This window comes from Diceros bicornis, unplaced genomic scaffold (genome assembly GCF_020826845.1).
Source record: "Diceros bicornis minor isolate mBicDic1 unplaced genomic scaffold, mDicBic1.mat.cur scaffold_339_ctg1, whole genome shotgun sequence".
NCBI classification, from domain to species: Eukaryota; Metazoa; Chordata; class Mammalia; order Perissodactyla; family Rhinocerotidae; genus Diceros; species Diceros bicornis.
Genome location: NW_026691210.1, coordinates 164,085 through 192,047, shown reverse-complemented (window position 1 = coordinate 192,047; position 27,963 = coordinate 164,085). Strand labels below are relative to the sequence as shown.

General features: G+C 40.8%; 1 protein-coding gene across 1 annotated transcript in view; it reads right to left on the bottom strand.

Moving 5' to 3' along the window:
* Nucleotides 1-27,963, bottom strand: part of LOC131402908 (centrosomal protein kizuna-like) — a 65,185-nt gene that overhangs the window by 14,737 nt on the left and 22,485 nt on the right. The window contains exons 2-6 of the mRNA XM_058537381.1: nt 20,063-20,176; nt 12,173-12,320; nt 4,515-4,571; nt 3,723-3,888; nt 2,532-2,597 (exon numbers count right to left, since the gene is read on the bottom strand). Of these exons, the coding sequence (XP_058393364.1) occupies nt 2,532-2,597; nt 3,723-3,888; nt 4,515-4,571; nt 12,173-12,268 (385 nt within the window). The 5' untranslated portion in view covers nt 12,269-12,320; nt 20,063-20,176. The remainder of the gene's footprint in view (nt 1-2,531; nt 2,598-3,722; nt 3,889-4,514; nt 4,572-12,172; nt 12,321-20,062; nt 20,177-27,963) is intronic.

Sequence of the window (27,963 nt, the reverse complement as noted above, 5' to 3'; positions counted from 1 at the left end):
CTGAGAACAGCCTCTGGAATATTCCTTTTCTTTGGAATATTCTAGAAGGAATGCAGCCCATAAAACAGGAAAGTCTCAATAAAACTATTATAAAGGGGGAGGCAGAGTCTATCTTTTTTTTTTTTCTTTGTGAGGAAGCTCAGCCCTGAGCTAACATCCCATGCCAATCCTCCTCTTTTTTTTGCTGAGGAAGATTGGCCCTGAGCTAACATCCATGCCCATCTTCCTCTACTTTATATGGGATGCTGCCACAGCATGGCTTGACAAGCAGTGCGTCGGTACACTCCCGGTATCTGAGCCTGAGAACCCTGGGCTGCCACAGTGGAGCGCGCGTACTTAACCACTTGCGCCACTGGGCTGGCCCCAGACTCTATCTTAAATCAAACTATATACCTGCTTTACTCTACCAAGGCCAAATCTCCAATAATTATGCCAAAGACACAAAGATTTAATAAAGAGATAATGGTCAAGAACTTAGAGATTAAACTATTACAATGTTATATGTCAATTATATCTCAATTTAAAAAACTGGGGAAAAAAGAACTTAGAGAGCAAAGTAGTTTCAATCACAGACATGACAACAGCATTAAAGAGTCAAGGCACATGAGGCCCTCAAACATTAATTTCATGGGAAGTCCAGCGGGTGGGGAGCAAAGAAGAAAGAGAGTATGGTGGCGAGGACAGAATGGAAATGCTCAAAGTAAATGGCTTTGAAAGTTTATTTTTATATCTCCCAAGTTATTTTATATGTCTAAAACTTTGGCATGCAACAGGCACAAAGGATTTTTTTCTTTATTTCTTTTTTTTTTTTTTGGTGAGGAAGATTGGCCCTGAGCTAACATCTGTTGCCAATCTTCCTCTTTTTGTTTGAGGAAGATTGTCTCTGAGCTAACATCTTTCTCAATCTTCCTCTATTTTGTATGTAGGATGCCTCCATAGCATGGCTTGATGAGCAGGGTGTAGGTCCGCGCCCAGGATCTGAACCCATGAACCCCGGGCCGCCAAAGCAGAGCGTGCAAACTTAACCACTACGCCACCGGGCTGGCCCCACAAAGCATTTTTTTAAAACTGCCAACTATTAATTGACTGATGGTAGGTTGTTGGAATTAAAATTTCTTTAAAAATCTTAATGGTAAATAGCCCTTATTATTTCTAGGCACATCACACCTCTTTCTACAAGAAAAAAAGAAAGATTTGAAACTCCAGTACTTAACTATCTCTTCTCTTATAAAGAAAGTCTATGAGAAAATAACGTTTGCACTAATTTTGAGGACAGTCATCTGCTCACAGCAGGGAATGACTGGAAAGAATACTGAAAAGAGAAGCAAGAATGGGCAACGAGATCACTTCCTGGTTTCTCTCCAATAAGTCTTTATAATTTTAACTGAAATAAATTCAGAGGTCATTAGATACTTCTGCATTCAAAGATAAATGCAAGAGAAAAGTCTCCAAATGACTTCTTGATTATCTGCAATTTGGGATCATCTACACTTCTACTAACAAAAAAATAAAGAGGGAACGCTACCAGAGTTTTCTCAAAATGAAGAATAAAAATGCAATAAACATATCACTGGGAAAATGTTTAAAAGAAAAGAAAACCTCTGTATTTCGGAATGAAATATTATCTGATGCAGAATATATACAATAATTGCTCTATTATAAACTCTTTTTTCAAAACCAGAGTTCATCACAGAAACATGAGTTTAAAAAATTAATCATCAGGCTATGAATTGTATTGTCATAAAAGAAAGCTATTCTTTTCCGCTTATAAACAACAAAACGACCACATATGCAGATGCATGCCTCAGTACCGCAGTGCAGTGGTGTGGTTACTTGTATAAATATTTAAAGTCAGACCTTTGAATTTATAATGAAGTAGTGTACCACTTTACAAAATAAGATCCTAGTAAATTTAGACGTATGACAAATAGAACTCTGTTCAGAATACTCATTGCTGCTGTTGATATTCTAAAACTAAAAATGTAATGATATTCAGATTCCAGCTAAACAAGCGTAATACATGTGCAGAAATCTTAATAGGTCTTGATGAAACGTTACTGCTAAAATTTTTAAATTATCACATGGGCTTTGTAACTGAGGCACAAGCAAGCTTCTTGTCTGGCATTTTTTTTTTTCCTGCTCTTATTTTAATGAGACACATTCAATTATCACAGGAAAGAAAAGAGTAAAATCAGAAACAGCTGTAGTTGGCCACACAATGACTGGTGTTCCCCACGGAGACTGACGTTGTCACACAGACGCAGGTGCTGAAAGGCTATGTGATGGGGTGCTCACACGTGTAACTGTGTAACATGATCATGAAGAATTCAATAGGCATGCTTATTTTCCACCTCAGTTTCTGCTAATGTAAGCGCACACATCATGCTCTTACAATTAATCGTCCCCTCCAGCACGTAGTAGTTGAATATACTTGCTCTTAGCAGAGTCCACACACCACTAACCTAGAATGTTCTGATTATAAAACAAGGTTGAATCCTGTGTTTGAAACTCTTAGGCAACCATAACTTTACCTGTGATTGGAATCTTTGCTGCCATGCTCTCTTCCTTGCTCTCGTCTCCGCAGCCACTTGAAACGTCTAAAAATCAAACACAAGATAATAAAAGTGTATTTCAAGGTTATATTTACGGAATAGGCCTTTGCTTTTTTTTTTTTCTTAACTGCCATTCCTTTTATTTTCACTGCTTCCCCACCTCCTTTCTTTGCTTAGTTTATTTCTTGTCTGAAATAGTACTGTTCCTAAAAAGAAACCTATTCTAAAACTAAGGTATCTCTATGTTGCTTTCATGCAAAATGATTTAGCCTGACATCTATCAAATTTGACTGGGGCTTAAAACAAGCGAGCCTCAAATCCTGTGCATGTGTATCAGCTTCTGAATATATCCTGAGCAACTCATAGCTCTCTTGGGAATACATTATAGCGGTTTATTGGCATGTCTTAACAATAACGTTAAAATAATCACAATTTTCGGGCCGGCCCCGTGGCTTAGCGGTTAAGTGCGCGCGCTCCGCTGCTGGCGGCCCGGGTTCGGATTCTGGGCGCGCACTGACGTACCGCTTCTCCGGCCATGCTGAGGCCGCGTCCCACATACAGCAACTAGAAGGATGTGCAGCTATGACAGACAACTATCTACTGGGGCTTTGGGGGGAAGAAAATAAATAAATAAAATCTTTAAAAAAAAATAATAATCACAATTTCTGGATACTAAAAATTGGTTATTAAGTTTTGGGGGGCATAAACTCTGATTCTTAATCATCTGTTTAAACTTATAAAAGGTTCTATTATAATTAAAAAGAATGTTTACCAATTATGAGTAAATTCTATTAAGTGATATCAAAAACTTCACAGTACTCTATGTGAAGTACTTGATGGACTCATTTTCATAGAATCATCTTCATCTTTGTGGGATGATAATAATTATCTACTGCCAAGTGCTTAGTCCTGTTAAGATTTCAATTTATAAAAACTTATTTTATTGGAAATTCAGCAGGACAGCAGATCTACAATTAGGTTTCCTATTCCTGTTAGACTGAATGAAAACATATATTTATTGGAAGGTGGTATAAAACAAATAACATATTATACATATTAAAATTAGAAGTGTTCTTGAGTCTGCTTTTTTATAGGTACACCTTGAGAAAGGGTGTTTGCGTTGACTCTGAATGCGTTTTTGCTGTGGACAGACCCTTTAACAACAGTTACCTTGTTCCCTTGTAAGAACACTGTTGAGCCATAGAGTGGGTTTCGCTTCCTTTATTCCACTACTGTCATTCAGAATAGATGGCAAGCTGCAAGATGATTCATTACTGTGAACGGCCGAACTATCGTCACACTCTTCTGTAGGGGCTTTTTTCAATAACGCTGCTGCCTACAGTGTTTAAAAGAAATAAAAATAAACTCTAGCCACATTCCCGTTGGTCTCAAAGACCCAGCCTTCAGACATAATTTTAGGTTAAGCTTTACTTTGGATTTAATTTGCTTCCTGACATTTAATTGAAATTAAAATGTCTTCAAGATAAAATAACATCTGATTATTTTGCAGCATAATTTAATTCTTTACAACAACTTACACTTGTAATAATACATTTTTTTGTGGCCTGAATCTTATGTCATGCTGAAGTGTTCTGCTTGTGAAGTACGTATGTGAAATGTGACCACTCTTGTGAACCTGGGCTGGTTTATCCAAGATCGACTCTCTCATTGCATGAATGCTGTTGGTTTGGATTGAGAAAGAGATGTGGAAAAATGTGACCTTGCAGTATCCCCATCCTTCCAGAAATGACCCCTGAACTTCCCTCAAATGAGAAGACTGTAGAAAAACTTGGTGGCTGAGAAGGAGACACTAAGCAAAAAGAGAATTGCCCTTATTTTAAAGCATAATTGTCAATCAAGGATAAACACACTCTGCACTTTGCTGCTAAGTCTGCTGGGGAGCTCAGGAAACTTACTAGCCACACTGCCTATCTGTTTTCAAAGGGCACCAAATTGTCTTACCCATATCGCCTCATGTGTCCTGGGCAGGGAGGTGGGCACAGATTTTATCACAGCCAACTTGAGAGGCAGAGAAAAAGTAAAAATTAACAGGACAGGTAAATACCCATGTCTCTTAATTTCTAGGTCAACACTCTTCCCCCAAGAAATAAAACTATACTGGTAACAAGAGTTAAACAACCAATGATGACATTGTCCCGCTGCCAGAGTGTGTTTCTCTCTCATTTCCTACTTGGAAGTGGTGATTTGCCCAGGCTGCTGGGAGAGGAAATCTCGGTGGTGGTGCTGACCTTTCCCTGGTCTCTGGCAACAGTAGTAAATACAAGGAAATGTCCAACTCAACCTGTAGAATGGACACGAGACTCTACAAGTTAATATGAAGAGCAAAACTGGACAAAGCCTCATAGGTCATCTTTAGTTTGAGAGCGAAGGGGTAACAACAGAATTCTCTAGTGAACAAGGGGGAAGATAATCATCTCTTCTCATGAAGATGCCCTGACAGGAAGAATCACAGAGGCAGAATATGGAAGATCTTGCCTTGTAAGTTTGGCTTTGAACATACAAGGCCACTGCCATCGGCCTTGATATCCCTGCAAGGCTCCTGCCCTCTGCCCTCCCCTGGACCAGCTGGCCACCTGGATCCACGGCCTATCCTAGGGGCCGCAGCAGCTGATTTTAGGGGATTTAAGGAATTCTAGTCTCCTCGGCCGAAGGACTTGGTGTCAAGTTAGCCTTGTAGCCAGCACCTGTCTGTGGTCCAGTTCTAGTAACCAGGAGCTCTTCCTCTATTTACATAAAGTAGTCCCTGAATTTTACTCGAGTTGTGACAATTCTCTGTTGGGATGACCTGCACTGTATCCCTGTTTCTGCATACTGGGGTTCAGGTGTAGAGTCCTGCCCTCGAAGCTCAGGCCAGGGCTGGTTCCCATCACTGGCTGCCATAATGCCTCAATCCCAGCTGCCTACATGGACCACTGTACTGCACCTGCTTCCAGAATCTGTCCAGGAAGACAGGTGTGAAGAATAGTGTCACCTCCTTGACCTGCCATCTCTCAACTGTCAGTGCGCAAGCTGGACCACTGTGGCCTGTCTCATTTCCAGACCTCCACCTCTCCTGCTCTAGTCTGTCTGCTTCCACAGAGAGATAAGCTCCTATTCTGTGTGCCCAATCATCCTGGATCTATGAAAAGCATTTTAGAATATGAACAAAAAGAACTGACCCAAATTCTGAAGTGAAAGTTATAATTTTCTTTTCCTAAAATAATTCAAACATTCTGAGAGAGCCTCAAATATGTATTTCTTCGTCGTATTACCTTATGCAATAGCTGTAACTAATAATTTCTTGGCATGACTTCGTAAGAGCCACTGTTTTAACACATATTTTAAGAATAAAATTGTTAAAGGACTTTCTACACTTTTTACTGTAGAATTTGCAGATAATGGAAACTGTTTTGGATTGTCAATGACTCAGATTACTTGTAACTGGGCCCTCAATGATGACACACAATTTATCTCACTGTTTTGTGCACCTCTTTCATATTAAGACCCTCTTTTGCTTTAGCTGGGTTCCAACTGGGTTTCAAAAGAACACAATAAAATGCTATAATAATCCTGCAAATGTCTTTCTAATAAGTCCTTGTATACTTGATAAGAATACCACCACTGCTACTAGTTCTACACTCTGCCCTCTTTTTTTTTTTTTTACCATGGTGAGGTAAATAAAGTAGTGGGCATACTGCAGGTTTTCACTTATTTCATATATTTTATCCCATTTATCTTCACTACTCAATACTCTTATCTCTAGGATTTCTCTTACTTTTTTGATAGAGATGTTTATAAAAGGACTCATCTTTTAAGATAATCCTAGAGATAATTTCTCAAAGATGAGTCTTTTATTTTATAAGGATTTTGATGGATGGTCAAATTACATGAGAATGGTTGGCTTCACTTTACTGGACCACAGAGCCAAGAAAGAGAGCAGCAGATCTGCCCAATGGGTCATTCATAAGGGAACCCACAATATAAATCCCTAATAAGCAGGTAATAATGATAAGCAGGGACAGAAACAAAAGTCAATCTCAGACAAGGAATGGTTAGAGGTTTCTAGTCAAAAACAACTTCTGCAGAGTCAGGAAAAACATCTGTAATACATTCTCAGGATGTACTGTTTGCAGATGCTTTAGCCAGGCATATTTCTAAGGAAGCCCCCAATTTGAAGGAGCTTGCAGTCTGAAACTGACAACACTAACCCATACCTACAAAGAAACAAAAGCCCAGAGAAGAGGGAACAAGCTGCTTTACACAGCTCATGCTGGGACTGAATGGGCTCTGCAAATTGGAGCTCTCTATCTGAAAAATGCCACCAGACAACACTTTTACCATGGGCCTCCTGATGGTGCTTATGAATAGACTATGCTTGGGTCTCAACTTATCTGTTAGCTAATAAAGGCTCTCTTTGATTTCATACATTTGGAGCCCAGGAGGGAGACTGGGGACTGTCTCACTGTTCTCAGCAGTCTGGAGCCTAAGTCAATAGAACAAACTAGTTCCTCACTTTTCTGCCTTCCCAGGAGCCAGGAGAAAAGGCTTAGAAATTCAATGCCAAGGCACACACTATTTGTAGAATGACTGATGGTCATATTTGACATCTTAGAAAGGCAAATCGTCCTATGATTTACACTTAGCAGGACACTTAGAATTACTGGCTCAATTCTACCAGAATTTTTCTCAAAGGTCAGTTACGGTTCCTGCTAGGTCTAGAACCCCAAGAGTCATCTAGGCTGCCTCTTAATTTATATCCAGAAACTTAACTGTGATATTCAAATGCATAAATAGACAGATGAAGATAATAACGGAAAAGACTTTGTGTCCAAAATATCATTAAGAAAAATGAAAGGCAAAAATCAAACTGCTCAAAATATTGCAACAAATTGTACGAATTTATATAAAAACAATTCTTACAAGTCAACAAGAAAAACATTACTAACCTAATAGAAAAATGAGCAAAGGACACGAACTGGCAAATTATAAAAGAAGAACCACAAAGGGCTCACAAATAGGTAGGGGAAAAGTTTGACCTCAATGGTAAATATAAAGGTCAAATGAACAAAAAAATTGGATGTCATTTGCACTTCTCAATTTGGTGCTCAAAAAAAAAAAGGTTGATAGCACCCAGTTTCATAAAGAGCTCAGATTATATATATATATATTTTCCTCCATTCCTTGTGACTTTGATGACCCCTCCAGAGTGAGATCTGGCAGTGCAGAGCAAAAGGCTGAAAGACACGCATTCCCTTCGACCTAACAACTCTACATCTAGGAATTCATTCTAAGGAAATAGCATGGATATTTGTACAAACTGAATTGCTCAGATGTTCTTTGAAATTTTTTTACTACAGGAAAAATTAAAAACAACTTAAATGTTGAACAAGAGGCTGGTTAAAGGGACAGTGGAATAGCCACACAGGGGTCTCTGCACAGCTGTTGGAAATGATGTAGAAGAACATGTGATGGTATGAAAGGAAGTTCACTTGTGACAAGTGGGAAAAAAAGAAGCTATGGACACAAACAGTACAACCCATGTTTGCCAATATATTAAATATTAAAAACCATGCACCACAACGTCAACGGGCAATTTTATTTTCTCCTTTTTGTTTACCTTAATATTCCAAGTTTGGTTTTCTTTTTTTCCTGCTAGTTTTTTAAGAAAAACACATGCTAGCTCCAAAGGAATCTGATTTCTGCGATGGATGGTACAAATACAAACAGAAAGCGAATGTGAAAGCATTTAATAAAATTACATTTCCTTCTGTACGTAAATCAGTGCTGTTAATGCAGAGACAGAAAAGCAGGAGAATTAAAAACCACGGATGTAGACAGCAGATGACAATTTCCCCTAATACACAGATTTAACTGACTTTTTCCTCAAGAACCTTCCTCTTGCACACCAGAAGTAATTTTTCAATGTTTAAAGAGAAATGCAAGCATCATCACCTAAGGTATGTCTAAGTTATAGGAAGGGGATTTTATCTGTGCAGCAATTAAAAGAAAGGGGAAAGTATTCATATGAGCCAGCAAATGAGTATTCAAGAGAGAAGACCAAGAGAACAGTCGATCCTTAGGGAGAGATGAAGGTATTTCTGTGACTAGTCATGTGTCTTTCTGGTATGTGTGGTGGGGGCACTCTATGAGTGCCACCAGTAAGCCACTCTGCTTTCCCTGGAGAAGTTCTCCTCGGTGGAAACAGACATTACTTAGGAGAGAAGGAGTATTAAGGCACTTTGTGTTTTAATGAAGCACCCAACTCATTTTTTTTTCCACATAAAGTAATTATAAATTTTTCTGATTTAAAAGCCTGCAGCTCAATTATGTAATTGCCTAATAGGGTATGCGGATGCTGTGGATCTTATCTGGTCTCAAGGGGACATAATCTGAGTTTCAGCGGCTTTAATGATGTATTTACTCAAGAGACAGGACTGACTCTAGCTGACAGCAAGGGGACCCACAGGTAAACATCATTTACACGTGACTGTTTAATTAGCCATTTACCCAAGAGATCAAAGTAAATATTTCTGAGCTGCATTAGACTCTTAGCCAAGTAATTTTTAGTAGAACTTTCTTAAATTTTGAAAATCTCTTATTTTTAAGATTTTTATCTACAGAGAAATATGTAACTCATGCTATTTACTAAAGGTGTATATTGTTTCAATACAGGGAAACAACCAAAGATACTTGATTTTGCTAATAGTAAAAGCATGACATGTAAATCAAAGCAGTCCTAGAACTCACAAAAGCATTTTGTTCTAAAGTTCGCAAGGCTTGCCCTGCCCACGTCATTTTGGTAACATTGTTCTTTACGGCTGTGCATTTCTTCAGTCACAACCTAACCGTTTCAGAAACTGCCTGCTTACTTCGATTTTTAAGGACAGATTTTGTGATTAATTTATTGGTAATTTTTATGATTGTCACTAAGATGAGATCAGGATGATTTAAAAGGGAACAAAAAACCTACGAGGGGAGGCAGAATAGCACTTGATTCATAAGTTATTAATTGGGCAGCCCCTTCTCATTAATAATGGAGTTATTGGGCCGGCCCCGTGGCTTGGCGGTTGGGTGCGCGCGCTCCGCTGCTGGCGGCCCGGGTTCAGATCCCGGGCGCGCACCGACGCACGGCTTCTCCGGCCATGCTGAGGCCGCGTCCCACATACAGCAACTAGAAGGATGTGCAACTATGACACAACTATCTACTGGGGCTTTGGGGGAAAAAATAAATAAATAAAATTAAAAAAAAAAAACAAAAAACCAAGCAACACTGAGAGATCCTTTAAAAAAAAAATAATGGAGTTATTATTTGAAAAATTATGAGTGGATTGGTTGTCTGGAACTGGGAATATGTTTTCTAATATAAACAACACCTTTTTAAAAGAAGATGACTAGATAGGAAAGGGCAGTGGACCACTGCTTATTTCAGCCTTGACACGGCTGAGATGCGACCTACTCGAGTGAACAAGAATGGAATACAATGTTGTTACAAAATGGTACTAGAGAAAATGGACAACAAAACCGGAAAACAAATCCTTCTTAGGATCTACATTTATTGGGCCAGCCCAGTGGCAGAGTGGTTAAGTTCCCCTGCTCCGCTTCAGCGGCCCAGGGTTCACAAGTTGGGATCCCAGGCGTGGACATATGCATGGCAGGTGCATCAAGCCATCCTGTGGCAGGCATCCTACATATAAAGTAGAGGAAGATGGGCACGGATGTTAGCCCAGGGCCAATCTTCCTCAGTAAAAAGAGGAGGATTGGCAACAGATGTTAGCTCAGGGCTAATCTTCCTGACTTAAAAAAAAAAAGAAAGAAAAAAAAAAAAGATCTACATTTATCAATAGGTGTGGAACAGATCTAAAAAACACAGGTTCTGTTTTTCCTCAAGAACATGGTTCTTTCTCAAAGAACATTCACACAACTGGTATCATACCTCAAACAAAACAAAACTATAGGTTATTTATTGAGTCACAGGAAGTGCAGTGAAATGAAAATATGTGTGGGAAGGATAACACAAGATTACCTCTGAAAAGGGGCAGGGGCTTGAGGAGAAGCGCACAGGGGCTGTATCTCCGTAATAATTTATTTCAGGAGAAAGAAATTGGGGAGGAAGGAGGTTAGAGGAGGGAGAGGAGGAGAAGGAGAAAAGGAGGGGAGAAGAAGAGGAGAGAAAGAGCAGAAGAAGGGAGGGAAGGTGCGTGAAAGGGGGAGAGAGAAAAGCCAAGAGGGAGGGGGAAAAGGAGGAGGGGTAGGAAGATGAGGAGAAGGAAGAGGAGGAGCAGGTCTGAGATAAATAGGGTGCAATGGTAACAACACATGTGAGTCTGGGCTGGTAGGCGTGGGATTCCTGGGTTCATTTTATCACTCTCTGTTTGTATGTTTGAAATGCTTAAAAAAGCACTTCTACTCTCTTTTAATCAAAGGGGCAAAGAAAGGGGGGCTTGAGAAGGACTGAAGGTGCTCTGAGAGGCTTGAGGGGTGATGGCCGAGGCTCTGGACCGCACAGCCACACAGGTGTGTGACTTCAGTGCAGAGATGGCAAGCCGCGCCTCCGGGAGGGGCACATGCAGAATCCTCGAACTTTGCGCACGATAAAAATGAAAAGCATCAAAGCCAGAAAACCCTATATTGCATGTAAGGATGAGAAAACATACATGAAACTAGACACGTGCACAAGACATTAAATTTAGGAAAGGAAAGGCCACCTCTCTGAGGATATGGCTTCTCCAGGGAATGACGAGGACCACGACGGGAACGCTCTAAATCTGGCTCCTGGGCGGGAGCCCCTCCTGCCTTCCTTGGGAGTCTGCTCCATGGGTTCCCTGGTCTCTTCAGCAGCTCACGCTCCCTCTGCGCCAGCTCCTGAGTCAGGCCCCTCCTGCCTTCCTTGGGAGTCTGCTCCATGGGTTCCCTGGTCTCTTCAGCAGCTCACGCTCCCCTCTGCGCCAGCTCCTGAGCCAGGCCCCTCCTGCCTTCCTTGGGAGTCTGCTCCATGGGTTCCCTGGTCTCTTCAGCAGCTCACGCTCCCCTCTGCGCCAGCTCCTGAGTCAGGCCCCTCGCTGTCTTGTCTGGCCCACAGCACGGCCCGCTCCTCCCCGTCTCAGTCCCACTCCAAGCAGACAGCACTCCCCAAGGCGCAGCAGAGACCTCATGACAGCCCCGCTCGCAAAGCTCTACCGGCTTTTCAGAATCTACTCAATTAACACCAACTCCTTAGCCTAGGCTGGACCCGGCACAGCAAGGCTCCACTCCCTCGGACCTTCTCGCCCCCAGCCCACACGTCAGCCACGGAAGACGGCTCTGTTTCCCGGGTCTGGATGGAGTGGAGAAAGAAAACCAGGACGCCACAAGAGGCTTCTAAGTTCCTTGGAAAATGCTGTGGTAGATATGCTTAATTAGGTTAGCTCCAAAACCTGAATCAACGTTATGTAAGGAGTTGAGATTCCTACATAAAACACTATGCAAAAGGCCTGAGAGCAGAAAGTTAAAACCAACCATAAAACCTCACTATTATTTAATCTTTTTTCAAATATGTTAACCATTGCTAAGAACATGACTATTTCCTTAAATGAATAATTTGTACATCTTGAAACTTATTAAAAAAAATAAAAACTACTAACCCCTGTCCTCTGGTCCACGTTTGTGACTAGGAAAACTTCAGACTTCTTAGCTACCTCTTCTGTGATAGAATTATCACGTTCTTTCAAGGTGGCCATGTGCTGACCCAACTGTGCCCTCAACAAGCCTGAGGCTGACGCTTGTTCAGATCTGTAACACAGAAATAGGAGACACGTTAGAAATTTGTAGTATTGGGTTACTTATGAGATTCCCATATTTTCAAAGGCCCCTTAATCAAGTTGGTAAAAGACAGTTCATCCAGAAAAGTCTAGAACCTAATATATTCTGGACTAAGGGAATTTCCAGAGTCTTGGTATTTCTTTTTTAATTTTATTTTGGTTATGATTTCATTGCTAGATGAGCATTCTCAACTTTGGCTGCATACTGGAACTACTTGGGGAGGTTTGCAAAATCCAGGTGCCTAATGCCACCCCTACAGAGTCTAGTAAAATTGGCCTGAGGCGTGGTCCAGCCATTTGGATTTTTTAAGGCTCACAGAGCGATTCTAATGCGCGGCCATGGTTTCAAATCACTGCACAGATAGTCAGCCTCCTCTTAAGTGTAGTTAAGAGAAACAGATCACATTTCCATCTCAACAACAGTTGATTCCTGTTATATACTTACTATGAAATTTTTTAAAAATTAAGATATTATTAGGAAAGAGTTAAAAGGAAGCCTATATTGCTGCCTAGACTACGGTATTTAGATACTAAAAGGAACCAGGTTCCCTTAGGGAAATGCCCTGTTCTAGTTCTGGGGCAGGAAATGTACAAGATGAGCCTGGAAAACCTTGTCATACCAGAAAGCATGGAAGCTATCAAAGACTACTGAGTCATGTCAAAAGGCCTCAGAGGCCATCTTGAAAGGGTTCCTGCTGGCCAAAGATGGGACAATTTGAGCACCAAAAAGAACAATGAGTGCAATGGATTTAAACACAGCAAATATATAAAAATGTACAAGTTCATTTAAAAAATAAATAATAAAAAGTTTTAAAAATAATAAAAAATCTTTGGATTCAGCCTCAAAAAGGAAGGAAATCCCATCACATTCTACAACATGGATGAATCTTAAGGACACTATGCTAAGTAAAATAAGCTAGTCACAAAAAGACAAATACTTTATGATTCCACTTACATAAGACACCTAGAGTAGTCAAATTCATAGAAACAGAAAGCAGAATGGTGATTGCTAGGTGCTGGGAGAGGGAGAAATGGAGAGCTATTTAATGGATACAGAGTTTCAGTTTTGTAAGATGAAAAAGTTCTAGAGATCTGCTGCAGAACAATGTGAATGTACTTAACACTACTGAGCTGTACACTCAAAAATGGTTAAGATGGTAAATTTTATGTCATGTGTGTTTCACCAAAATTGAAAATATAAACAAATAAACAAACCTTTGGAGGCTGCTAGGGAAACAACTTGATATTCTGAAAATTGGTAAGTAAAGGGATAGAATCAAGCATTTATCCTGCCTTTGTGGTCAAAAAATGCATTTCACAATTAACAAGTAGTTGCTGGGAAAAGTTCTTCCAACTAATAAATGCAGAAGAAATTAACAAATTAGAAAAGTCACCATTTTGTAAGTCCAAATTAATGAATGCATCTAGGAAATGATCATAATTTTGTGGAAACTGCATAACAGTAAACTTTATACTGAAGCATCAGTCTATCAATGTTCAAACCCACAGAGCAGTCTTCCTAACAACATGACAACCAGACATCACATGCGGCCTGAGGGGGGTGTAATAAGAAGTACAAGCACTGGGGCAGCCCGGTGGCGCAGCAGTTAAGTGCGTGCACTCTGCTTCGGTGGCCTGGGGTTCGCAGGTTCGGATCCCAGGCGTGCACCAACGCACCGCTTGTCAAGCCATGCTGTGGCAGCATCCCGTATAAAGTAGAGGAAGATGGGCATGGATGTTAGCTCAATGCCAATCTTCCTCAGCAAAAAAAAAAAAAAAAAAGGAGGATTGGCATCGGATGTTAGCTCAGGGCTGATCTTCCTCACAAAAAAAAAAAAAAAAGAAGTACAAGCACCACCTATGACGTTGTCTTGCCAAAATAACTGGGCTGGAGTATAATCATGTATCTGGATTGAACCAGCAGTTTACAGGTGACAGCATTTCGATCCTGATACAAACAAAGCAAATGTAAAATGACTTTTTTGAGATAATCAAGACAAACTCACAAGAAATAGGTATCAGATAAAGTAAAGTATCTTGTTAAATGGTAATGTATTATATCCTTATATGTTAGAGATATAAGTATTTGTGAGTATTTATAAGTAAAATATGTTGTCTCTTTTAAACTACTCAAAGAAAAAAGTGTGGATGAGGGAAAGATAAAACAAGACTAGCAAAATGTTGACAACTGGTGGATCTGGGTGAGGGGTACATGGGACTTCATTATGTTATTATAGTGGCTTTTGTGAATGTTTTAAAAATTTCAAAGTAAAAAGTTAAAAAACAGTGTACTAATGTCTGCAACTTACTTGGAAATGCATAAAAATAAGAGATTGTGACTGATGGATGGATGGAAATATGAAGAGACAGACATATGGGAGTGCAATCAAATGTCAATGGTAGAATCTGGGTGGTGGGTATATGGATGCTCATTACACAGTTCCTTTTACTTTTCTGTATGTTTGGAAATTTTCATAAGAAAATATTTGGAAAAAAAGTAAGTCTAGGTACAATTCAGAACCTTCTTTAATAAATCTTAATTGTTATAATCTTTGCCTGACCTAACTCTAGTTTTTCCCAAGAGTTGAATAAAGTGGGATGGGTCATCGGAATCCTTGAACTTATTTAAAAACTTCCCAGAATGATTCTAAGGTTTCTGGCTGGTTTGGTAGAAAGCCCCTTCAGCAACTTGCCTTTCTTGGTTCTGTCTAGACCTCACCAATGTCATAATGCACCCAATTCCTTTGTTCTGTTTCTATGTAAATGAAGCAACTTTTTTCTACATTTGGTTTCACAAGAGATTTCCCTACCGGGAAAATGCAATCACAGGCTACCAGCAAATTCTAGTCCATTCAGCCGTTTCATTTCTCATAATGAGTAAATCAATTGTGCTTCTGGTCTGAAAAGATGTTTACTTAGGTTGAGTTAAACTTAGAAACAAGTTTAAGTAGGGTGAATTAAGTTAATTCAAGTAGTTGGGATGGAAGTAGGGTGAATTAAGTTAATTCAAGTAGTTGGGATGGACTGAATTATGAGAGACCGTCTCGCTGGTGACTGATACACGTGACTTCTGCAGAGGCAAAGCCAAGGCAAGAGGCTACTAATGTCCCCACCAATTGTAACCATCCTTTGGGCTCTGGTATGAAAGAACTAGCTAAGGTTTCCTATAATTATTATACATACCTCACAAAAGGACAAAACCCATTAATTGACTTGCATGGGGTCAAATAGCAAATGAGCTATGGAAGGAGGTACAGCATCTAGACTCTGTGACTTCTGAACAGTTAAGCCAACACTTACAGCACAAAACCAGGCTTTCATGCAGATTGATTTCAGGACAAATTGGGTGAGGAGTACAACAGCCATGGCTCTCCTTGCATGGAGTCTTGCCCATGTTTCTACATAAACACACCAAATCAGAAAATTTGCAAAGTGGTACAAAGGATTTTGTGTGTGTGTGTGAGGAAGACCAGCCCTGAGCTAACATCCAATGCCAATCCTCCTCTTTTTTGCTGAGGAAGACTGGCCCTCAGCTAACATCTGTGCCCATCTTCCTCTACTTTATATGGGACACCGCCACAGCATGGCCTGACAAGCGGTGCGCTGGTGTGCACCTGGGATCTGGGCCAGCGAACCCCGGGCTGCCACAGAGGAGCGCGAGCACTTAACCGCTTGTGCCACTGGGCCGGCCCAAGGTACAAAGGATTTAAAGGAGTTTTTTTTTTCTCTTTCGTCTACTTTACATTGGAAAATTTATAACATCAATGCCACAGAGAAAAAACAAAGTTCAATGTCAGCTAAATTATATACTCCTTTAATTAAAAAGATAATAAAAGAATAGACTTTAAACAGTCTATAATTAACTTCATACACTTGGAATGGCTTCCAATCAGAAAACTGCAATTTAAGTAAATGTACCAACATTTCCTAATTACAACTGATTTACAACAGATTGGTAACTTGACCAAAGTTTTAAATGCAGACAAAATAGTAAGTACCCTGAATTTTATTCTGAACATAATAGGCAGAATAAAATAAAGAGGTTTTTACATACTATAATCCAAATAATATAAAGCTGACTCAATTTTTCAGCATGAGTTTGAGAGCACAATTGGGCAACTGTATCTGAAAGTAGCCACTAACAAGAGACAATTAATTAGTTGCACCTGGAAAAAAAATAAAATAATGAGTACTCTCAATATGGATTTCATATAAGATAAAATTACTTAAGTAATCATTTTTATGTTAAAATATGTTTTCCAGAAGGCAATAATGAACAAATTTTTTATCAATTACCCCAAATGACATGAATTATATTTTAATAATTCACGATTGTCTAAAATAACAACTTGGTCTTCCACCTAATAACGTAAACCTTTCATATGAAGGTCTTTGAACACTTAATCCCTGATATAACAAAAATCAATAATGATGATAGGAACGGTTTTGTTCTTTTTCCTTTTAAGATGCTTCACTTTGTGAGCAGGAATTCAGAAGTCTTCTCACTATCTTTTAGAGTACGCTGTGGGGCAGGTACCCCATTTTGCAGATGAGATTATAGTAAAGAGATAGACCTCGACAGCCATGGTTGGGTCAGGGGCACAAGCAGGGCTGCCGCCACACCAAACACAGTTCTCTTCAACAGGCTTTAAGGAGTTCATAACCCATTAGAGCCTTCCTACTCTGCCTGGCTTAGAATTCTAATGACATCAGTGTCATTAACAATTAAGGAACAAAAGTAGATCATTCTCTCCAAATCTGTGTTTCTGAAATAGTTTATCAAGTTGACCAGTTGACTGCTTTGGTCCAGGGGAGATCTCAAAGCAGATGGGAATATATCACTTAGGGGAGTGTCCAACAATAATTCCTGGGCGCTGAGGGGCACAGAGGGTGGCTAGAGCAAGAAGAGCAGCAAGGAGCCCGATGCCATGATTAAAACTTGTTAGAGGGGCTGGCCTGGTGACCTAGTGGTTGAGTTTGGCGTGCTCCACTTTGGCAGCCCTGCTTCACGGGTTCGGATCCCAGGTGTGAATCCACACCACTCACTCATCAGCCATGCTGTGGCAGTGACCCACATACAAGATAGAGGAGGATTAGCACAGATGTTAGCTCAGGGCTAAACTTCCTCAAGCAAAAAAAGAGGAAGACTGGCAACAGATGTTAGCTCAGGGCTAATCTTCTTCAGCAAAAATAAATAAATAAATAAAACTCTTTAAAAAGAATCTGTATTTAAAGACCTGACTGCTTATCTCTCAAAGGTCATATAAACACTTGGCACTTTTTCCAAGGCTAGACAGTGAACCAGTGACAATCAGTGTGCATTAAACAGCACCCCCAGTCACAACACACAATGGGGCATAAAAGGGCAATCCTAATCGTAACAGAACATAACACTGACATTAGTAATCATTCCTGACTTCTTTATCTGGCTTAAAAAAATGATTGTGGTAAAGAAGCAGTCTTGCAGCCTCCAGATATTAATTTTAAAATTTGTGTTGGTCATAAAGAAGGATCATTTCTTAGGGAAAGCTGATTTATACATAACTGTAGACCAACAGTCATGCAAAATGCAACCTTTCATAATGGAAATCAATGCTCTATTATGCATGTTGAGAAACTATACAAATCTCTAGTCTAGTAGATGTAGATATTTTATCTCATCACCCACAATCACAGTTTGGCAGCGTAGGCTGAGAGAGTCACACAATGAATCATTTAGTCTAACAAGTCAGTTTGCACAGAGAATTATAAATGCATATATGCTTTCTATGCCACATACCACAACTGTGGTTTATGCAAAATAGTATATCAACAGATACAAAAAGCAGTGAGAAAGAAACAGGGGCCTGGTTACAGAGCCTCACAACACATAATCACCAAATGACCTACAGAGTGCAGAAAGACTCCGCCCCAGACAGCTTCTTCCACCGCCTTGTAAAGGAGTATTTAAGACTGCTGTTTTTTATCTTGCATGATAAAACAACAGGAAAGAGGGGGAGCCGGCCCCGTGGGTTAGCAGTTAAGTGCGCGCGCTCCGCTACTGGCGGCCCAGGTTCGGATCCCGGCGCCCACTGACGTACCGCTTGAACGGCCATGCTGAGGCTGCGTACCACATACAGCAACTAGAAGGATGTGCAACTATGAAATACAACTATCTACTGGGGCTTTGGGGAAAAAACGGAGGAGGATTGGCAATAGATGTTAGCTCAGAGCTGGTCTTCCTCAGCAAAAAGAGGAGGATTGGCATGAATGTTAGCTCAGGGCTGATCTTCCTCACAAAAAAAACAAAGAACAAAAAACAGGAAAAAGGATTTTCTTGCATTGCCCTTTACTGCTTCAGGTTGAAAAGTTACTGACCAGGAAGATCATTTCCAGCATTTTCCACAGTTTGGAGATCACTAGTACAGATGCAGAAGGTAATGTATACACTTTCAGGACTTGTGAACCTCATCTTGTGCTCTGTTAAATGGAACATATGATTGGCCAAGTCTTCTTGTGCCAAGGTCCTTTTAGAAACCATCATCTTGACTTCTCACGCTTTCGTGGGATTTATGCTGAATTCTACTCTGAAGAAAATCATTAACATAAAACAGCCTATGTGGCACACTGAAGGTAGAGAAAATGATGTTAGATATAAGATAACCAGACCCAAAGCCCCTCTCACTCTCAGCGAAACAAGGTCCTTTCAGGTGGGCTTTCACAGACACTCATCTGCTGACCATGCTCGAGAAATAATTTGTTCTCTGCTAGTAAATAGTGGGGATATATTTTAATAAAAGGAAATATAGTCAGTCCCCAAAATAAAAATCAGAGTTAGGTCACTGGCAACAATTATGCAACATGAATTAGGCACCGACCAGGTGCCAACACTGGACAAACCATTACACAAATTACACATATGTAATTCTATGACCTCAATAAGTCGCTCAGATGCCACAAAGCTTCTGGGGCCATGAAAAGAAACCCACACTACCTAAAAGGTGGGTAGAGGGTACAGAACAGATTTCTGATTGACTCAGGAAGGATGTACAAGAATCATGGTTCACATGGCCAACTACCCTGCAAATAATTAACCCCCTCTCTCTCTCATCCTAGCTTTATGGCCTTTAAGGGATATCCTTGAAGTGGTGGCTCTCAAACCTGAGGGAGGGTAGTTCCCTTAAGGGCTCATTAAAACCCAGGTGGCTGGGTCTTACCCCCAGATTCCTGATTCAGTGAGGCCTGGGCGGGGAAAACGTGTTCCCAGGTCTTGTTGATGCTGCTGGTCCAGAGACCATACTTGCAGATTGGGGGCCTGTATCTTCTAGATTGGGGGCCTGTATCACCAGCATGACCTTGGAAATTGAGGAATCCATCTGGGGTTTGGACTTGCCAATGACATCCCTCTAGGGTGGTGGCTAGACTAGATTATATCCTGGGTTGTTCACGAAGGTATGCTAATATACCAGATGAAGGCTACCTGTGCTCCCTCCCCCCAAGTAAGCCCTTAAAACATTGTTATGAGTAGGGATTGAGTGGATATATCCAATTAACAATTAGAAACAAATACATTTACAAAGAAGTAAATGGTCAAGTCCATAAAACAGTTAAACTGACAACTACAAGTGTCTATCCCAGTGGTGACCGTGTGGACTAGTGTTTTGTTTTCATTTGGAAGCATCTGGGAACAAGAATGGCCATCCTTCCACAGCAGCAATTTCATCCCAATAATACCTGACTTGCTTTTCATGGCTGCCACCTCCAGGTAAGAGTCTCGGAGGCTGGTGAAGGACAGCTGTTCCACAGGCTTCAAGGTCTTCTTTCAGAATGTCACTGTGATTATAGAGCCTATAAAATAAAACAGGTGCTGCATGAGATGTTTATTTAAGCACAGATGGCCCAGCTTCTAGAATCTACGGAGGTTCTTCGTGGTTTATTGAAATATATCTGTAATATAATCTAGACACAAAAATGCAGCAACTAGACTATCTCTCGACAAAGATGTAAAATGGGGCATTTTGAAAACCTTGTTTGTGTGTATGTGGCAGTTTTAAATCCATCAGTGGAAGTAACTTTTAACCCTTTGAAGACTTTAATGACCTTCAAATCGACAGCTGTGCCATCTCATTCCACATTCCACCTGACTGATAGGAATGCTAGATAATCTTAACGGCAGAAAAGGCTAATTTTCTATTGTCAATCATAACAAAGTTAGATCTCCACAACTCATGTGAAATTTACTTAAATCGTCACTGCTAAGAAATCGAAAACTGCTGGCTGGATATTGGTTACGTCCTCTATTTCTGAACGCAGAAAAATGACTATTATTTCTCCATTCAGATCCCACTGCAATACAATTTTCTTTATTTTTAGTAAGAAGAGGAAGGGAGGGAAAGAGGGATTTAGCCTTCATTATCTATTTCCAGTCTACTGGGGGACTGGTCTAGTCTAACAATTTGGCCACTGTTTTAGGTTAGGTCTGTCACGGTATCATAGTAGCTTCCAAAGAGACTGGTTAGAAACTTCCTTTAAAAACATGTCCATTTGGGGGAAAGCATGATTCTAAAAAGCTATAGGAGAAGATATCAAAGACAAAACAGTATTTCTACTTTAAAGAAGCTGATGACATACGTAGTTGGGAATATTCAACATGTACTCCAAAAAGAAAATGAAGCAACTTGTAAAGCAATGTGTTAATTAGCAACGTCTTACTAACTTGTAGTTAGTACAACAGTGGGTTAAGTTACTGGATCCATTTGATGGCCATGTGCCTAATATCAAAAGGATGAAAGAGATGTGCTCTGTTTGTCTATTAGAGGGCGAGTGACAAGTGTAGGCTCAGGCACCCTGACTCTGAAGCAGGCTTTTATCCTGGGCAGGAAATATAAATGTCGTGTCATGTCCACCCCCCCCACCCCCCCACCTCTCATTCAAGCCCTATTCTGGACCCTAGGCCACCCTATGGGCGCTCCAGTTCCTTGCCGTGTCTCAAGCTCTTGTCTAAACTCTAAGCCTAAGATTCTTAGTCCCTCTGGGCTACATCCTGTGTTGGATCCTTCACCTCTGAGCTCTGCTGCCAAAAACCTTCCATTTTTTGATGGGGTTGTTTTGTTTTTTGTTGTTGAGTTGTATGAGTTCTTTATATATTTCGGAAATTAACCCTCTGTTGGATATATGATTTGCAAATATTTTCTCCTAGTTGGTGGGTTGTTTTTTCATTTTGTTCATGAATGGCCAACAGGCATATGACAAGATGTTCAACATCACTAATTATCAGGGAAATGCAAATCAAAACTACAATGCGATTTCACCTTACATCCATCAGAATGGCTGTAATTAACAAGACAAGAAATAACAAATATTGGAGAGGATGTGGAGAAAAGGGAACCCTCATACATAACTGGTGCAAATGCAAACTGGTGCAGCCACTATGGAAAACAGTATGGAGATTTCTTATAAAATTAAAAATAGAAATACCATATGATCCAGATATCCCACTACTGAGTGTTCATCCAAAAACATGAAAGCAACAATTCAAAGAGATTTATGCATCCCTACGTTCATCACAGCAATATTCACAACAGCCAAGACATGGAAGCAACCCAAGTGCCCATCAACGGATGAATGGATAAAGAAGACATGGTATATAGATACAGTGGAATACTACTCAGCCATAAAAAAGACAAAATCATGCCATTTGTGACAAAATAGATGGACCTTGAGGGTATTACACCAGGCAAAATAAGCCAGACAGAGAAAGATAAACACCGTATGATTTCACTCATATGTGGAAGATAAACACGTGGATAAGGAGAACAGATTAGTGGTTACCAGAGAGGAAGGGAGTAGGCGGAAAGTGAAAGGAGTAAAGGGGCACATATGTATGGTCACAGATAAAAACTAGACTATTGGTGGTGAACACAAAGCAATCTATACAGAAACTGATATATGATATTGTATACCTGAAATTTATACAATGTTATATGCCAATATGACCTCAATAAAATAATTTAAAAAATAAATTAAAAAACAAACAAACAAAAAACCTTCCAGACTCCTGGCCTATATGACTTATAGTACCTATAATACTTCTTTTTCCTTTGGCAAAATCTGGGTCCTAATTCTTCCTGGAAGGCTTTATCTCGTCACCACTCAATTCACAAAATAACACCTGCCCTTAAGAAAAGGAAGACAGGCCCATCGGAGGTAAGCCAATTTCAGAGCAGTAAAGGAGAGCACATAATCACTGGGAAGGCAATCAGGAGTTGTGAGGCAGTAGAGAGACAGAGAGCTCCTTGGCATCACAAGGGCTTGACTATGGAGGAGGAACTTCAGCTGGGCAAGATTTAGACAGAAGGGGAGATGACCCTTTAAGCTAAGGGGTGGCACAGGCAAAGATGTGAGGAAATGCCAGGGTAGGAGGGGTGTCGGGACCAGCAAGGACACAAGTCTGGCCAGGTGGGGGTTGCTGTTTGTGGTGATAAGATAGTAATGGGAAATAAAATTCAATATGAAACTCGGGTGAGAAAATAGTAATAAATCTTGCGGATTTCTGAGCTATGGCTGGTTTCTTGAAAGCAGTGTTTTTGAGAGGGTTAGCCTGGCAGCCGTGCACAGATGCAGTTGGTGAGGGGACAGACACGAGACCCAGACCACAGCCAGGAGACTGAACTTGTGCTCTAGATGGCAGGGGAAGAGTGTGTAAGTGGGAGAGCAGTGGTGGGGGTGGCAGAGAGGGAGAACAGTCATTCACGGCTCAGCTGGGGGGAAGTCAACGCCCACAGCTGGTGGGGTGGGCTCGCGAAAAACTGGGGTGTGTGCCTCACTCAAAGGGCCAGTCACTCTCAGCTCCCGCAGCGGAATGTGTCTCAGTGACGTCGATCTTCCTAGTTTTCAAGAGAAGCTGGAAATTCACAATTGCTAGTTTTATTTTTACGTGACATCTCTCAAATTTAAAAATCTGGCAGCTAATTCAAAAGGAGGTTAAATACTATGCTGGACAAACAGAGCTGGTCTGCAGGCTTGGGGTCTCCAGCTTAGACTGCCTCTAGTCTCACCTCCCACCCCAGGTGGTAGACCCTGAGCAAGGACCAGGGCTTGATGTTTCTGCACCTCCTCTGAAATGCTGGTACAATGGCGGAAGTTAGCAGATGCTCACCAATGCTGGGGTACCACAGTGGGGTATAGGCAGGGTGTTCGGGTGGGAGCAGCCTCCCTCCAGGGAGGAGTATTTTATCTCCGCCATTCTTAGGAATGGTGATAAGAGAAAACAGTTTTAGTGGTTTTATTACTGTTTATAAATGCTCTACAGACAATGCACCCTTTGTTGCCTGTATGCCCACCCCCCACCCCACCACGGTATGCCAGTGCTAAATAATACCTGATTGTCCAGTCAGGACAGATGCCAGATAACCTTTGTTCTTTTCCAATCTGATCAATCCAAATATCAGGCTTACTTAGACTAGCTCTTCTCATACTTGTCTAGGAGCTTCTCTGACTACCTCATTCACAGGGATCTTTCTTATCCCTGAATTCCTTTAGCACAATACAGACAACATCCTACATTGTACTGTTCTCTAGTTATGTCATGTCTGTCTAGTCTTCTCAACAAGACCAAAAGCTTGTTGAGAACAACAATTGGACTTCTGAATTTTTATCTTACTTGAAGCTTCATGTCGCACTCAGCACAATACTGAAGACATACTTAACACCACGAGTTGAATGACAGGCCAAGATTTAAACCTAGATTAGAGAAATCCATGACACCTATTTTTACAGTATGTTTTTATATGGTTGCTGTTAGACCAGTCCAGGGCTTCCACGGCGTCCATGGCTTGGCAACGAGCGATCAATAAGACGGCCACAAGTACTGTCTGCACAGAGCTTATGGTCTACTCTCGATTAACTCAGAACCTTCTCTGGCTAAAAGACAAGTTGGTCTGTGCTTAGGGTTTCTAGTAGTTATTTCTCCACGTGATACCTGACTTTAGCTTACAAAATATTCATCAGTCCTTTGCTGAAAAAATCTCTATTAAAGAATTCAAACACTATGGAGCTAAAGATTAAAGACTATGTGTTATAAAAAACACTATCCTAGAATTCAAGACCTCAATTTCTTTCATGTCTTCTATTTGCATTCCCATCAAAATAATTCCAACTGGAGGGGCATCAGTCTGACCAGCCCATGCCCAGTCCTTCCTGGGGAACATATAGACGGACCTGGCACTAACACACTGGGCCTTACCATCAGTTTGTCTCTGTGAACTCCAGCAAGTGGACAAACGTGATGGATGACAAGTAATCTCTAGAAGCACAAAAGGCACTTTAAAGAGGTATATTTTATTTTACCCAACAGTGCAGGCAGATAATAAATAAATATTTTTGGCCAAATTTAAAGTAATTGCTTTCTAGCTTCATTTTCATCTTTCAGTCACACAGAATTTAAGAGATAATTTAAAAGAAAACAACTCCACTCCAGGCTAATGGGAACACTCAAAGGAAGGTACAATTTTTTTTGGAAGCAAGGAAGAGAGAAAAAGTGCCATGCTTTTCCTTTCAGTACTGCAAACTGAGAATTACTTTTTGGCAAAAATGACCCTGTATGAGGGCTGTAGAAAATAAACTTTTCCTTAACCCCACCAGGTAACTTCCACACATTCCCGTGGGTGTTCTATCAGAGTGGACATGTTTCAGTTGCAGCACTAAAGGCATGACTTTCAGGTTTTATTTTCTCTAGGGAACAACAGTCTCAAAATGGTGTGGTAATCACTGCCCATAACTAGTAATGAGTTTACTTCATAATTTACATAATATAATGTTACTTTTAAAAAGTTTTATAAAATACATTTACTGTATTTTTAATGAGACTGAAGAATAATAAAGCACCACAGTTGGTCACATCCAGAACAACGTTTTGGGGAAGGAAATTGTATTGCTAAATGAGCAACGACAAAAAGGCATCATCTGCAGAGGTGGTCTGTAGTTCTGAGTGTGGGGTTTAGGAACAGCCCATATACAGAACGGTGGGCAAAGGGCAACATGACCGGCCTTTGCTTCCCATTCCAGTGCCTGCAGAACACTGGCCTGCACACTCAACTTCTTCCTTCTCATGGGTTTGACCCTACCCTCCTTCCAAAACATAAGAAGGTTTTGATCTTTAAACTAAGAACACATGGCCTGGATAGAAAAGATTACTTTTAAAACCATCACTTTGGGGCTGGCCCGGTGGCATAGTAGTTAAGTTGGAGCGCTCTGCTTCGGCAGCCCAGGGTTCTCAGGTTCTGATCCCGGGTACGGACCTACACACCGCTCATCAAGCCATGCTGTGGTGGCATCCCACATACAACATAGAGGAAGACTGGCACAGATGTTAGCTCAGGAACAATCTTCCTCACCAATAAATAAATAAATAAATAAATAAATAAATAAATAAATAAATAAAGTCTTAGTTGCATATTTTATCTCTATTAAAAAAATAAATAAATAAAACCATCACTTGATCATGTTCTGGTTCTGTTTTTCACATTTAATTCCCAAGGAAATTTGTTGATTACAATCAACAACATTTAAAATCCTCCTAAGACCCATGAGAATTGTTAAGTCTAAACAGAAGTAACAGAATGCATTCATGCACCCAACACTCAAAGACCACAACTGCTACAAAATATAACTAACGAACCAAAGCGGGCTGTTGTCAGTCAAACCCTGATATGCTAATTCAATTTGTGTAGCTTACTGGTCATCCTGAAGCAATTTAGCACCTTCACCAATAAGAGAAAACCTCCAGTGACCACCCACCCACAGGTACACAAATACATCAGAGAACCAGAGACGTCTGTAGAAGCCCTACCTCCATAAAGATGCAAATTAAGATTTAAACAGTGTAACAATTGGCGAGAGCTAATCCTTTTACAGAGGTGTAAATGGCTATTGAGAACTGAATTCCGGCTGCTAGCTTTTGTTAAGTAGCATTACAGACAAGTTTCACCCAAGAGTAATGCCACCAATTCTGAAGACTATTGATAAAATAGTTTCATAAAGCCAGTGCAATTTGTTTACTCTGATATCAAGTTTCCTGACCATAAATCCAAACATGTAAATATAAACCACATCAAGAATTAGTGCCCTGGGAAAATAAACTGGGAGGAACTATCTCAAGCCTGACACCCAATGGCTGGAACAGCTGTATGTGCGGCTACAGAGAAGTCTGTATACGGGGTTTTGTTTGCCACACAAAACAGTTGTAGAAAGGACAAACACATACATAGTTAAAGAGTATTTTTCTTTTAACGGGCTGTCTTACAAAACCTATGTTTTGGTGGCTCCCTTGGTCCCCATTGTGCAGCCCCCTGGGTGGTCCCTTCCAGGGGGCCACTTGAAGGGAACACAATGCCAAAAATGAGGGAAGGAGGGGACAGCAACACAAAGGCCAGCAGAGCGGGGCGGTCTGCAGCGGCAGGCTGCAGCTAGGGGTCAGCAAACAAGGCTCTCTCTCTGGACCCAGGAAACAAGGGCTCCTTCTCCATACCTGGAAACAGCGTGATTAAGCTGACAGCTTGAATTATGGGCTGCATTTTGTAGGGTACGGTCTGTCTGCGTTAAGGTCCTCTTTATTGTAGCAGAGGCCTCACAAGCAAAACCCTTGCCTTTTCCCCCTCTTTGGCTTCAAAACATCATTCTGTTCCATTTTAATTTTCAGAACTACTCCTTCTCCCATATCACCTTTCCTTTTTTTGTTTTTTAAGTTGCTTAATGAGGTGCTGGGAGGCCTGAGAGAATTTATAATAGGGTGTTTCCCTCTACCCTTAAACAGAGATAACCAGCCTGAACCCATAATGAGATTTTAGCAGCCGAGTCATTAGCGATGGCTGCATAAAGGATGGTTCCTTTATGAAACGGATGTGTTCTTTTTTTTTTATTATTATTTATTTTTTACCCCAAAGCCCCAGTAGATAGTTGCATGTCATAGATGCACATCCCTCTAGTTGCTGTACGTGGGACACGGCCTCAGCATGGCCAGAGAAGTGGTGCGTCGGTGCGCGCCCGGGATCCGAACCCAGGCCACCAGCAGCGGAGCGTGAGCACTTAACCGCCAAGCCACGGGGCTGGCCCTGAAATGGATGTGTTCTTAATTTGCTCTTTGATAGGTCTGTGGATCCCAAACTTAACACCTGAGTTGATAAAAATCCTCTTTGCTGGGAAGGTGAACACTGGAAACATTTACTCTTGCTCCCTGGATTTCCTTTAAATCAGCACAGATGTGTCGCCAGAGGGGTGTTGTCATTAGGGTGCTGGCTGCACCCTCCAATCTGAGGTGCACACAACAGATTTATGGAGCCAGTCACCTAAAGTGACCTGGCTTTAAATATCTGCTGCAAAAAAGAACATGGAGGGTAAATGTCTTATCATACAACTTTATGCCTTTGATAGTGCTCCAGGGCAAGCTACCCCAGGAAGCACCACTCTGGTATGCAGATTATTTCGAGCTGAAGACAATAAGGACTCAGAGAACTCAGGAAGAATATTTGAGTTGCCCCTCCCAAACTGCCTAAAGAATTTAAAACAAAAGATCTGTTTCAGGAAGGAGTTATTATCATGACTGCTATAAAGATAATGTAGGATAGAGGTTACAATAG